Genomic DNA, 13,651 nt, shown 5'->3' on the forward strand with positions numbered 1-13,651 from the left:
TATCTCAAGGAACGACATCAGCTGCAGAAGTTTACTTAATAGACTTAGTTGCGTTAAACTGAGTACGTTTACCTGATATAAATTTCATTAACGTAGCTTCTTTTACTGCTGATAGTTGTAAGCTAAGATCGTTTTTGAATTACGAAAGCTTCCAGAAACACATAGTCTTCAATGCGTATTATCTCAAGAACGAGCGCGGTGACCCCTCATTTAATCGCCTTTTTGGTAACAGTTGATCATTACCTTACTGTATGGCAATTTTTCAAAAAAAAAAAAAGAAAGAAAAGAAAGAAAGAAACCTGTACGTGAAAACATTTCAGGCGCGAACGTCATTAAGCTTAGACTCACTTCTACATTCATGCCGCGACCCTAACTCCATAAATTAGATTACCGCAGAGAAGCGACGTAGAAATCTGATGTATCAATTAGATGTGGAGCCCTGACCCTGAAAATGTGAGCGCCAAAAACACTCGTCTATGGTGGCTTCGTGTTCCACTGAAAATTCTAACAAACAGTATAATAACGGCATTTTGCTATCGGCATGTTTTCCTGCCAAACATACTTTATGATGTCACGTAGTTCCAGAATATGACGTCACAAGCCCATTCCAAGCAGATGAATCTGGCAACTTTCTCAGTTACAAGCTTCACAAGCATGCGCGACGCAAGAGAGACGCTGACGAACCTAATGTATGGTACTACCACGTGGAGGCATTTGGGATGTCACTTCATTTAAACCTCACCAAAAGCACTAACGTCTTAGCACCCGGCATGGTAGTACAGACCGTCAATACGAATGGAAGTACAGAATATAGTAAACCACCACATACCGCCTTGTATGATGGACACGTGACCTCGGATCCCAATTCAAAGGTTGCTATTGGCAATCACGATGGTTTGGTGAGTGTAATTGCGACAGGTTTTGATCAATGATTTTGCCTGTGTTTTCACGAGAGATGTTTACCTTGGTTTTGTTTTAACTTTACTGATGTGAAATTTTTAATCTTGTAAACGCAGTAGCAAACCTCGGTAAATGGCGGTAAAATCAAAAGTAAGCCAACCTAGGTTTGTCGACAGCCTCACCAGGCATGGTTTAGCTCAGGAACCGACGGTAACCGAGGAAAAGCAGACGTTGTTGGGACATCTTGGCAGCAAGTGTTCACGCGTTCAGCTCGTGAAGAAGAAAAAAATAGACAAAGATTCCTCCTAATTTAAATAGATTTAAAGTCAACGGGCAAAAAAGCTAAATTAACTCATGTTTAGGCAAAGAAATCCCGGACTGTTGTTTCCATTTCATCGTCAAGTGGCGTAAGCCTTGCTTTCTGTTAGAAGCTCAATATAGCTTAGTAGCAGTGTACAGGCAGGCGCAACTAGAAGAAGACCTACCACAAAGAGAGACAGAAAAAAATCGTAATTGAGGTCTATGGAGAAGAAATTCATAGCGGCCCCGAATAAAAGGAAGTAACGGTAAACAGTTAGGTAGCCCGGGCTCCGCGGCGGATGCCGTTTCAGGTTTTTTGCGGGAAGAGGCTCAGCGAGATATCAGAATTTTCTTTTCACTATTCATCTACAAAAGCTGTACATTTAAGGAGAGTCTGGCTCGACATCACCGCCTGCAAATTTGCAACGACCAGCGTTCGGCAATGAAATAAAGTCAGAAATTTTATAATTTTCCAATAGTTTCTGTGCAACATTGCAGCACTTGCTTTCCGAGAAAACCTCAAACCGTCCGTTGTACGCGGCCTACTTTAGTTAATTAGTTCCGTGTAAACAGCTTCTCTAATAACTGCTGTTTAGTTACGAAACCTCGGTGAGCAGTAACCGTAGTAAACCTCTCTCGTGAAAACACGGCATAAGTAATGTCATAAGACCGAATAGTTCTTGAAATTTTACATTTATTTCTTTGCACCATTGTCATTTTAACGCATTAATTCAATCATTTATTTGCTTATTTGTTCAACTTTATTTATTTATTTATTTATTCATTTATTTATTCTTTCATTCATTCATTTGTTTATTTATTTGCTGTTTGTTTACAGAAAGGGATGATTAACTACGTGGGAAGCTCTTTTTTCATGCAACCACTGGCCGCCCATCTCGCAAAGCAGCATGGACTATCTGGTGGTTCTCGACCACATCTTATTTACCGGCGTTCTTTGGACGACGTTAGAAACGAATGTCAGCTTTCAGGTCAGATAGAATACTTGTTGACTCTTTTTCGACATTACGCAAATAGGTAACTTAAGAAGTCTAAACTGAGCAAAACAAACTGACAATTATAATCATAGTTCTAGTTCTCCTCTGGGAGAATTGGGCCATACAAGTTGAAAATACAGTCCATAAATATCAGGACCGGCTCCTTTGACTAAAATATGTGTAATTACGATGCAACTTCCGTAGCGTACCCTTCGTAGAGGGGCAACTTTGCCGAGGATATTAGAGTTTGTGCTTGTTAGTGGCTAGGGCCGTTGTTTGGTAAGCCCTATAAGAAAAGACGTCTAAGGCAAACGTTGTTGCGTGTGACTACTAGAGAGTAGATATGTATTCCACAATATCCGGGTTGTAACAAAATATACGGATGAAGTTTTATTCAGGGAATGACTGTTTTACTAGGGGGCAAGATCTGATTAAAACGGCGAAGTCGGAGAAGCCCAAATTAACTTGAAGTTGCTCAAAGTTGAATTTGAAATTGGTAATTTCAGAGGTAGTGATTGCCGAGTCCAGATAATCGCCGGTAACAAGCAATTATATTACTGGAGTAACGTAATAACTGAATGTATACAATTGATTTAATTCGTGACGCATTTTATTAACTCTTATTAACCGAGTTGCAGGTTTTCTACGGGAGACAATTGACCGACGTCGTGAGTACAGACCGAACGCAGTCGACGTCTGTACACACGACCCAGGTCGAGATTCTCCCATACAGAAAAATGTTTACTACATGACAAACAAGGAAAATTTGCTTCTTTTTATGTAAATGGTTTGGACTAGCTGAACAGTTTGCCTGCCAACGGAGATGAGATGAACTTAAATCTGCCACAAAAAAAATTTGCTCTTCCTCTTTGCTGTTTTTTTTTTTTTTTTTTTTTTTGCTTTTTTTTTTTCTCATTAGGCTTTTTGGCACTTCCATGGAACTAATATTTTTGAAAGAAAATAGTCGACGTCAATAGTTTTGGATTTTAGTTTGCAACTTTATCGCCGCAAAATGTAACCGGTCAAGATGCCGGTCTGGTTGAGAAAAGCTGGACCTCGGTCAGTGTCGATGTCAGCCAATCAAATTCCCGAATTCCATAGTTCCAGTCCTTGTGAGACACAGCCATGTAATAACTGGTTATACTGCTTATATAAAGATGGTTTAAGCGCACTATATTCTACTGCATTACTTTACACAGAAACACGATCTAAACGGAGCTCTCCAATGGAAAAAGAAGCAAGAAAAAGCCTCCCTCGGGAAGTGAGATCCGCCCCACATAAACACCTAGAGGCCATGTTGGTTGCTGACCACCTGTACCTGCAAAAGTTTCAAAACGACAAAGAAGCCACTGACCTACTCTTAACACTGGCACACATAGTAAGAGAACGAACGATTATGATAATAAGCGAGCCAATATCATTTTTCGTGTTCTGATTGGCTAATAAACGGTTTAGATTGAGGATTTTCCTAAAGTCGTGTAATTCAATTCCTTCGTAATTCGCGTAGGATTCTTACCATAAAACATCTTGAACAAGTGGCTGGTTTATTATAGGAAAATTCTCGCGGCTTTCGGAAAATGAACAGCTTGCCTGGCCATACCAAGAAGCGAAGCTACGAGGCGACAGTGACATTTGAGGACATTTGTTAATATTGCCCCGCTTATGTGTATGAATTGTCATCCGTGTTTTTTGTTCTTTTTTTTTCGTCTGTTTTCTTACGCAACATTTTTATACATCTTATTTGTTCATTTCTTTCTGTAAATCAGTCATGATGATATAGTATTGCTATATCTACTTAAAAATAACTTCTGTATCGCCCGAAAGTTGAAAACAACCGAAAGTAGAGATATAGAAAAAACGGCTGCGAAATTAGAGCGTAACGAAGGAAGATACATTCGTAATTTTGTGGTATGAGAATGATCTAACGGTTATTATGCAATCTTACAGGTAAACTCTTTGTACCATGACGAAAGTGTTGGGAATATTAAACTGACAATATCAGTCGTGAGGATAGCTTTGCTTCATTCCAGTGTGAGTGTTCATAACATAATTCTCATTACCTCATTACGGACAATACCACCATATCATTCCCATAAACGTAGCAAAAGCAACAAGAGGAAAATTTGTAATGTAAATGACATAGAGTAACCATTACAGTAATGTCTTGCGTCATTATTGTCCCTGAAGCTTAGTGATACTTTTACATCCAGCCCCTCAGCTATAGGAGGTGCGGTGGCCTTCTAGCAGTTACTTCGCTGGACTCTGGTACGAGTGGTCCGAGTTCCAGACCTGGCCGGGGAAACTGTGTTGTGTTCTTGGGCACGACATTTAACTGCAAGAATGCCTTCCTAAACCCAGATGTCCAGATATGAATGTATATCAGCAAATTGATTGCTCAGGAGTAACCCTGCCATGAACGAGTTTCCCATTCAAGGAGGAGAAGAAATATTCCTTGTATAGTTTGATGTTACGAAACCGCGGCTGGGCCACTAGGCTGGAATGCGGACCTTACCTTTTAAGATTTTTATTCCACAGCTCAGTTATACAGACAAAGACGACAACGGAAAAAGGTTGGGTGCCGTTGTAGCCTGGGCAGAGGGCGATATGCCACCATCCGACGCTGCTCCTCAGCATGCTGACCAAGTCATGCTTATTACAGGGTGTGTATATCGACTTAGGGGTCACCTTTTGGTGTCTTAGTCTGTCTTTGTGAGAGTCTCTGTTTTTTATGTGTGAGTTTGTGCCGTCTTGCGGACCTGTAATTAATTTTCACTTAATACTTATGTCAGCTGACTGTCCGGTTGACGCTCTGCTGGCCTCTATGAGTATTCCAGGATGCCAGTACTTGAATTTACCCCGTGTGACTATGTATTCAATACTATAAATTGCAGGCAAGAAAGAGCACAGATAAATATTGTTGATGTTACTGCTGCTGCTGTTGTTGGTGTTGTTGATGGTGATTACTTTAGACAATTATTGAAAGACCATCAAATAGTTAGGCAAATTCTTGGAAAGCTCTCCCCCAGGAAATCTTTGACCTTTGAGAACATATTTAAAACCTTCACTACGCAGTATATTAATTTTATGACAAAATGTTAGTATGCCTTGAATGTTAGAAATTGAGTAGAGCATAATAGGCTGCAGTGACCAATGTTTAATGTTTTTCATTCTTTCTCTCTTTCTGATTATCCAGGAGTACTACTGGAGGTGAGCATCCTGACTCTTGTTTTTCGCTGCTGTAGCTAATATATCTTTCAATATAATGAGGACACATGCAGAGAAAACGCACTGTTGGATGATTCACATTTTCAGTTGCAAAATATGTATATCGTGGGCGGTTATGTGTTATTTCAGTCGACAATCATTTCGTTTGTTCCTTGTAAGGACAAATTGATAAGCAGTATAGACATGCGGAGTTAGTATAGTCGAGTGGTTACAAGTCGCCATGAAGCCTTGCAAACTTCAAAGAGGCAAACAAGCATGTCAAGATTTATGCTGGAAGGTCCATGCTCGCTAACAAACTTCTGATTTGCGCTCGTACAATTTGCACGTCTGAATTACCTCACAATAATTTTTTCTGTTGGCTAATTTCTCAGACAAAAGTAAACAGCTTTTGTGCTTTACGAGCAGTCAGGGCCAAATAAAGGTGAACAGAAGCATCGAACCAAGAACTTTGTTGGGCTCCATAACCAGTCACATCTATTTCTATGGCAAATTCCAAAAATAGAAACTACTTACGCCTTCCTTCTCTATGAATTTACAGCTGACATAAAGTTGCTTTCAAAACAGTTACCTGAGTTTACAAAAGCCATTAAATTAGTTTTGGATATGTGAATTCCCCTTAAAATGATCAATTATGTATCCAGCATAGCGTATGCATGAACAAGACGTGCCAATTAGTTCGTTTTCAAAGGATTAATTAAAATGTAAAATTGCTTTCAGAAATAGATGGTGAAAATTACTAGTTGTTTCTCGTCAGCTAATTTCCGACTAAATTTTTTATGCCACTTAAACCACCTCCCTCTCCGTCGATATCAACTACCCTAGTTATAAGCCCGGCATAGCAAATCTTTTTAAATAACCTGTACTTTACAGCATTCTTTGTGTTTCTGTATTTTTCAGGTCTGGCCATAGTCGGCTCCACATGCAGCGGGGTTGGTGCCAGTGTAAGCAATGGTGATCTGGGACTAGGATCGGCCTTCATTCTAGCTCATGAGAGTGCGCATGCGTGAGTAGCTATTTACTTTCTCTCACTCACAAGGACCAGTGGAAGGAGTGAATACTAGTTGCGAAAACTCCTGACAGAACACTAGCAACCTTAGTTTTATATGGACCAAAGTAGTCTACAAATTGTAGTTACACTAAAAAAAGGGAGCGTTCTCGAATTCGAACAATGGTTTACAGCATGAAGATGCGAAACGGGCGGCCATATAAAGAAATGAGGAGGTAGACCTTACGCAGGCAGTTCGCAATGCTATGAACAGCAAACAGTACCCTGCGTATCCATTACGTGCTCAGATCAGTTCACTTAGCCATTTGCATATAATCACAGGCTAGCTGAAGAATTCGTTCATGCTAAGCGTATGCATCTCGAGTAATGGATGCATGCGGAAAGTTTGGGGATTACGAGAGAAGCGTAAGAGTTGAGAGTTCTAGTTCTGTGGCATTCATGAAAATGTTTTGACTGCAATTTTGTATTCTGCCTTTATTTTTTTCCCTCGTCCTTCGCAAAAACACGCCATCAAGGGAGACATTGCTCGCGCAGCCATTTTGATTGATGTTGCCACAGCTAGGACTTGCACAACTGGCGTCTGTTAAAAAAAAAAGTCTAAAGATACAGTGCAGATAGTAATGGCGGAGAGCCTCTTAAGTACGACATGGAACCCGGACGTTTCAACCTATTTTTATTTTTACAGACTTGGTGTAGGTCACGATAGCGATTCAAAGCCAAATTGTCCGGACGGACATTTCATCATGGCCGTAGCAGCACCAGGTGGAAAAGATGCTTTCAGATGGTCTCCCTGCAGTAAAGCTGATATACAAGGGTTCCTCAGGTAAACCAGTCAGAGTCCTTACAGGCATTCGTGAATAATGCCTGGCGTGGCCTCTTTTTGCCCTCATTACAATCCCCCCAAAATGGTGCCCTCCCCCCACCCCTCAGACGGTTGTATTCGCCCTACACCTCGTAAGATAGTGTCTTCATGTATGTAGTATTCCTTTTACTGATCATGATTTAATGGATGAATTAAAATAAATGTTTGGCTTTGCAGCGGCTCGTCCTCATCCTGCCTTGATGACAATCCTGATTCACCTATTACAATCTCAAATGCCAATCACTTTAAGCTCCCCGGTCAGGTGTACGGTGGCGATGCACAATGCGCACTACAGTATGGCGCTGGGTACAAACTTTGCACCAAGAAACAGGTAACACAAATTATAGCTTGTAAGTAGGCACTTCTCTCGTAATTTGAAATTTCCCCCCCAACACCAGAACGATTTCGTGTAGGGTGTCACAAAAATACTTTAACTCAGGCAATTTCTCAGTCTTCACAAAAGGCTAGTAGAAAGACTGATGCCCGAGTTGACAAACTGAACAACCGACCGACCGAACGACTGATCGACCGATCGACCAACCGACCGACCGTCTGACTCACTGACTCACTGAGTCAGCCGATTCATGCGTCTCAAATGGATAAATCGTTTCCTAACTATATAAATATAAATAATTTCTCTCTAGTATAAATTCAGCCACGGAAGGAAGAAATGAAGGAATGAATGAGGAATTGAAGGATTCAAGGATTAAATGATTGAATTGATTCTATAATTGAATGAATCATGATCAACGAATTGGTGACTTTATTTGACCGTAACATGTTAAGCTATTGCAAAAACTAATTGATTTAACTTGATTTGTTCACGATTTACTATATGATTTTGCTTAGTTTGAATGTGGATCTCTATACTGCACTAAAAACGGCTATGAATGCAAAAGCAACGTTGTTCCTCCAGCAGATGGTACAAAATGTGGAGAGAGGATGGTGAGTAGCTACTGCACCGCAGGACTGTAACAACAATTTCCCAATGAAATTCAAATCTTGATATAAACAAGCAAAACTTTTTCTGCTTTTCACTTTTTTTAAGCAGGAGAAAGCAAAAAAACAAGCAAACAAACAAACAAAAAAAATTACCAAAACAAAATATAATAATTATTGCTAAATACGACACAAGTGAATAGTGCTTTTCATGCGTTCTGATTGGTTAACCGTAGGTGATTAACAAATCACTATTCGCCTCCACTTCGTTGGAAAACTGTGAATTGTTGGTATTATAACATTGAAAACGTATGTCCATACAAGAGCTGCACTTATTACAAGTCATTTCAGAGTTGTTGACCATATAAATTATAACTTGTGGCAACCTCATTACCAAATGATATTCCTCTTTTTTTTGTTAGTGTGTTGTATGTGTTGGTTTGCTTGCTTGCTTGCTTGCTTGCTTGCTTGCTTGCTTACTAACGTTCCTATAATACTGTATTTTTTATGTATTAATCTAATCGCACTGTACAACTTTCGATTTCTAGTGGTGTATTAAAGGAGAATGTGTCGATGATGGATCGCCAATGATTGACGGGGGATGGAGTGACTGGTCAGACTACGGAAAGTGTTCATATTCCTGTGGGGGTGGTGTACAGTACAAAACACGAACCTGCACTAATCCGTCGTAAGTACTACCATTAAATCACCTGATCGTAAAGTTGAAATATATTTAGGTGATACGCATTAAATTTCATCATTTGATAAGGAATTTGGCCTGCAGATTAAATAATATCATTCTCATTCTCACTAATTAACCTGTTATCACTGTCATTATTATATGTTGTCATTATAATTGTAATTGATGGTTATTTAATGCACAATGAAAGATGCTTTTAGCTTCAAAGTGTTCCTCCTTTGCGTCGGATGGCTTCTTTGGTTAGCCGACTGTTTTTTGTTTTTTTGTTTGTTTGTTTCAAACGGTTTCTCAGCCAGTTGCTTATTCGTTTTTTGTTTGTTTTTGATAGGCTGGCTTTCTTTCCTCGTTAGCGTGTTTTTCTTTTTTGGGGGGGCGGGGGGGGCTAGTTGATTACTTGCTAGTTTGCAAGAATTTTCTAGTAAACATATCAAGGTTGAAAAACATCAAAAGTTAATTAAGACCATGCGAAAAAAGAAAAGGTCTCGTTATTTTTATTTGAAACGAAGAAATCAATCAATAACTCGTAAAAATATCGGAAAGCGTTGTCACCGAGTCTATCCTTTGTTCCTAGACCACAAAATGGAGGCATTGGTTGTGAGGGAGAAAGTAAAGGACATTGGAGAATATGCAATTCAATGGTAAACAAAAAAAAAACTATTTTTGTTGATTGAACTTAAAGTTGAGGCAGGCTAGAGAATTAGTTGTCGACAACTAAACTTGGTGAGCAAATATTCATTATTGATACAGCTTAGTTGCTTGGTCAAATGTTCGGTCAAGATGGCTGGATATTGGCCTCGTTCAATTTTTGCGAGTTATAGACCTCTACTCCGTCTCGGTACATCAACACACAAAAAAAGAAGGAGAACTTGGCTAATATCCAACCATCTGGACCTCACGCTTTGTCAATAACCCATCTTGTTCGCTCGGGACTACCTGCTGTGGGCCGCATAAAAAAAATTTCCCAATTTCCTTCATTGACCAAGCCTGTTCGGTCAAGATGGCTAGATGTTGGCCTCGTTTTGCGAGTTTATAGACCTCGACTCGGTCTCGTTCCATTTTCACAAAAGAACTTGGCCAATATCCAGCCATCTTGACCAAACAAGTTCTGCCACTAACCCGTATATATACTACAGGTATCATCTACTTTCCACCGCAAAATGCAAATGCTGCATCACCTGCTCTTTGTTCAAATCTGATGTAGACGCGATAAATTGGAAGGTAACTCTTAAGCGCTCTCTCTCCGTTATTGCAGGCTTGTCCTGTAGGAACACTAACCCACAGGGAGCAACAGTGCAAAGAAATTTTACCAGGATCAAAGCCAGCTCAAAAGTCAGGTAAAACGAACACGTAGCAGAAGTACTATCAATTCTTAAGAGAATTTTTGAAAACATGTGCACCTTGTAGGAAATATACGCTCATTGACACTGCAGCGTTGATATCTTATCAGTGTGTCCTATTTGTTATTGCAGGTAGAGATCCATGCGAACTACTCTGCAAGGTTAAGAGCACTTTATATCCAAAAGGAGATGTGATAGATGGAACCCGATGCAGTTTGGATAAAAGCAATAAGGATGTTTGTATAGAAGGGAAGTGTAGGGTGAGTGAGTCAATTGGGGACACCTGATCGTTTGACGGAGTGACAACTGCACCAGTGAAGTGATTAGCTTCGAAAATAAGGAGTGCGTTAGCGTAGAAGTCAGTCATTAACCAGTAAATAGTCTAGCATTATAGAAGGTTAGTCATCAAATCAATCGATCGATCGATCAATCAATCAGTCAATCAATCAGTCAATCAATCAACCAATCAGCTAAACAGTAGTTAACATGTTCGTCAGTCAGTCAGTGATCAGCCAGTTAGCCAGTCCCCCAGCCGGTCTCTCGGATAGTCAGTAAGTCAGTCAGTATGTCGTTCCGTCAATCAAATGGTCTGTAATTAAGTCAGTCAGTCAGTCATTCAGTCAGTCAGTCAGTCAGTCAGCCAGTCAAACATGCAGTACATTAAGTCAGTCAAGCAGCCAGTCAACAAGTCAGCCAGTCAGTGAGTGAGTGAGTCAGTCAGTCCGTCAGTCGTATAGTAAGTCAGTCTGTCAGTCGGCCAGTCAGTCAGACTGTCAGGTAGTCGGTAAATCGAGCAGTCAATCAGTCGCTTACTCAATCAGCCAGCCAGCTCGCTTGTCAGTCAGCCAACTAACAAGTCAGTAAGTTGACTCAGTGATTGAATCTGCCAGGATGATACTGACGGAGGCAACAGATAGGGCGAGGAGACAAGGCTTCTTTTGGTTTTAAAATAATGCAGTCAAGATGCGAATCTACAGACTCAACATAATAACATAGATAACAAAAAAAATAAAGCATCTTAAATAAATTGCTCGTTTTCAGGCAAAATTAGCATTTGAACCTTTTTCTAAATTTGTTTCCTTATTTAGCCTGTTGGTTGTGACAATGTCTTGGAATCTGGTGTAAAGGAAGACCGCTGTAAAGTATGCAACGGAGACAGCACAACCTGCAAAATCGTCATGGGCAGAATCCTAAGGCCGTGTGACGGTTAGTGTAAAACAATATAAGATAAGCTTCAATTTCAAGACTATCATAAGGTCGTACAATATAGTAAGCAAGTAAACCTTTATTTAAGAGATAGAAAACATGTCACGTGTTTTCATCAAGTTATAGAAGCACGAGTGGAAGTTTGGGAGAACGAGAAATGCCATGGGAACACAAGCCGTAGGCGAGTGTTTCCACAGCTTTTCCGAGTCTCCAAAACTTTCACGAGTGTTTCGATAACTCGATAGAAACACGGAGAACATGTTTTCTATTTCTTTTAGAAAACAACGCGACGAAAAAAAGAAAAAAAAAACTTTTTAATTTGTTCATCAAAATGTAAATTCTCTGTGCTCGCGCCATCATTACGTCAACAGCTCGTACTAGTTCTGTGTTTCTATCGAGTTATAGAAACACGATTTTTAACCAATCAGCGCGCGCATTTTCTTAGGGCTGTGTTCTAATTTATTATTGTATTTAATTCTTGAAAAATACGATGTTTCATATATTTTCCCATATCTTCATCTTTTCTACTGGTGTGTTGAGAGCTCAATAATTGACCAGCTACCAGTTCATTGAGCACTGCACCGGTATCCAAGAGGGTTCAATGTAAGTTATCCCTTTCAAAATGCGACAGATCTCTTTTATGCTTGGAATTAAATACAAGCCATCAGTCATAGATAACCAGGAATGGCTTAATACTGCTTACAAATCATTATTCCGAGGAAAAATGGTTTGTAAAAGATCTCAGAGGCTTACGCACACTTAAATAAAAATACAAATAAATAACTTTATTTAGTGTCGAGTGCATTTATCGCTGCTGTGCTAATTGTCCTATTTTCCAGACACTTGTACAATTCTTGACGTCCCCATCGGTGCTACCAATGTGACAGTTTTTGAAGAAGTGGAAGACTGGAATTTTCTGGGTAAACTTTTGTACTTTAATATTTAAGTGTTAGAAAGCAATTGATAGTGAATGCAGGTGCTAATGGTGGTTGTAACTTTTACTACTGTGGTTAAAACCCTACCGTGTGAACGTTCAAATAATAGCTGACCAGTGTTTTGATGTGGTATACTAGTTGGTATAATTAAGGTATTAAAGGGCGTTTCAACGTTTGAGTCTTTGGGTCAAATTATAGTGCGTGACCATTCAAATGAAAGCTGCAGAGGACGGGTAGCTATTATGCTGTAAAGGGAGTTACTAACTTTAAAGTCTTTGAATCAAGCCCTATCGTGTGGCTATTCAAATGGAAGTTTTTGAAAAGTTGACCACTCACATGCACTTGACTGTTATTACACTGAACAAGCAGATTATAACTTTTGAACCTTGTGACCTGTGTAACCTGGACTGAGAGGAATCATTCGAATGGTTATTTACTTTCAAGTGGCTCCGTTTATCATGCTGTACAAGGTGGTTCTCGCCTTGAGCGTACGGATAAAACCTGAGGTGACACTTCCTAATTTATCATCATTTCAAGAGTGGGGACCGATAAATGTTTTCTTTTTTTGTTTTGTTTTGTTTTTGTTTGTTTGCTTGTTTGTTTGTTTGTTTGTTTGTTTGTTTTTCAATTGAACTATTGACAATAAGCAATTTGTCTCATATATATATTTTTGTATTATCTCGTGACAGGTGTTAAAGATGAAGCAGGAAAAAATGTTTATCCTGTGGGATACACATGGAGCACAACTCGAGAAGCTGGGGGAACCAAAGTCTATTACACTCATGAGAAAAACGAGGACGCTGATAAAGTTTACATTCCGGGCCCGACCAACGAACATCTTTATGTTTACGTAAGACATAAGCAGCTGGGATAAAATTTGAATAGAATAAATGGCAGGTTATATAGGAATAAGCCGAGCCCAGGAACAACTAGCGGCTTGAACGACTTGGAGCGAAGTGAAGATATCGACAAGAGGTTGAAGCTTTGTCCGACCTACAAAGATAGTCTTAGAAGAGGAAATAATGGGACTGTTTGGATAAAAAAAAACAGCCGAGCTCTATCCTTAAGAGGGGTTGAAAGATGGCCATTTAAACAATAGAGTGTTTCTGTCGAGGAACTATCGGCTGATAGTTGCCCCGCGGAAATTAGATATTCTTAAAACAAACATTTGCCCGAGAAGCGAAGCTCCGAGGGCAAATATGCTTGTTTTGAGAACATCAAATTTCCAAGAGGCAACTATCAGACC

At 39.7% G+C, this 13,651-nt stretch overlaps 1 protein-coding gene across 3 annotated transcripts in view; it reads left to right on the top strand.

Annotated features, from left to right (window-relative positions):
- LOC145493769 (A disintegrin and metalloproteinase with thrombospondin motifs 6-like) overlaps positions 1-13,651 on the top strand; it is a 34,801-nt gene that overhangs the window by 11,335 nt on the left and 9,815 nt on the right. For all 3 annotated transcript variants that reach the window (XM_081473226.1, XM_081473225.1, XM_081473227.1), the window contains 17 exons: positions 580-899; positions 2,039-2,189; positions 3,395-3,573; positions 4,143-4,226; positions 4,731-4,855; positions 5,389-5,402; positions 6,318-6,423; positions 7,112-7,249; positions 7,466-7,619; positions 8,138-8,233; positions 8,776-8,915; positions 9,499-9,565; positions 10,180-10,261; positions 10,397-10,524; positions 11,353-11,470; positions 12,310-12,390; positions 13,095-13,255. In XM_081473226.1, the coding sequence (XP_081329352.1) occupies positions 580-899; positions 2,039-2,189; positions 3,395-3,573; positions 4,143-4,226; positions 4,731-4,855; positions 5,389-5,402; positions 6,318-6,423; positions 7,112-7,249; positions 7,466-7,619; positions 8,138-8,233; positions 8,776-8,915; positions 9,499-9,565; positions 10,180-10,261; positions 10,397-10,524; positions 11,353-11,470; positions 12,310-12,390; positions 13,095-13,255 (2,144 nt within the window). The remainder of the gene's footprint in view (positions 1-579; positions 900-2,038; positions 2,190-3,394; positions 3,574-4,142; positions 4,227-4,730; positions 4,856-5,388; positions 5,403-6,317; positions 6,424-7,111; positions 7,250-7,465; positions 7,620-8,137; positions 8,234-8,775; positions 8,916-9,498; positions 9,566-10,179; positions 10,262-10,396; positions 10,525-11,352; positions 11,471-12,309; positions 12,391-13,094; positions 13,256-13,651) is intronic.

Source organism: Orbicella franksi, chromosome 7, assembly GCF_964199315.1.
Source record: "Orbicella franksi chromosome 7, jaOrbFran1.1, whole genome shotgun sequence".
Taxonomy (NCBI): Eukaryota; Metazoa; Cnidaria; class Anthozoa; order Scleractinia; family Merulinidae; genus Orbicella; species Orbicella franksi.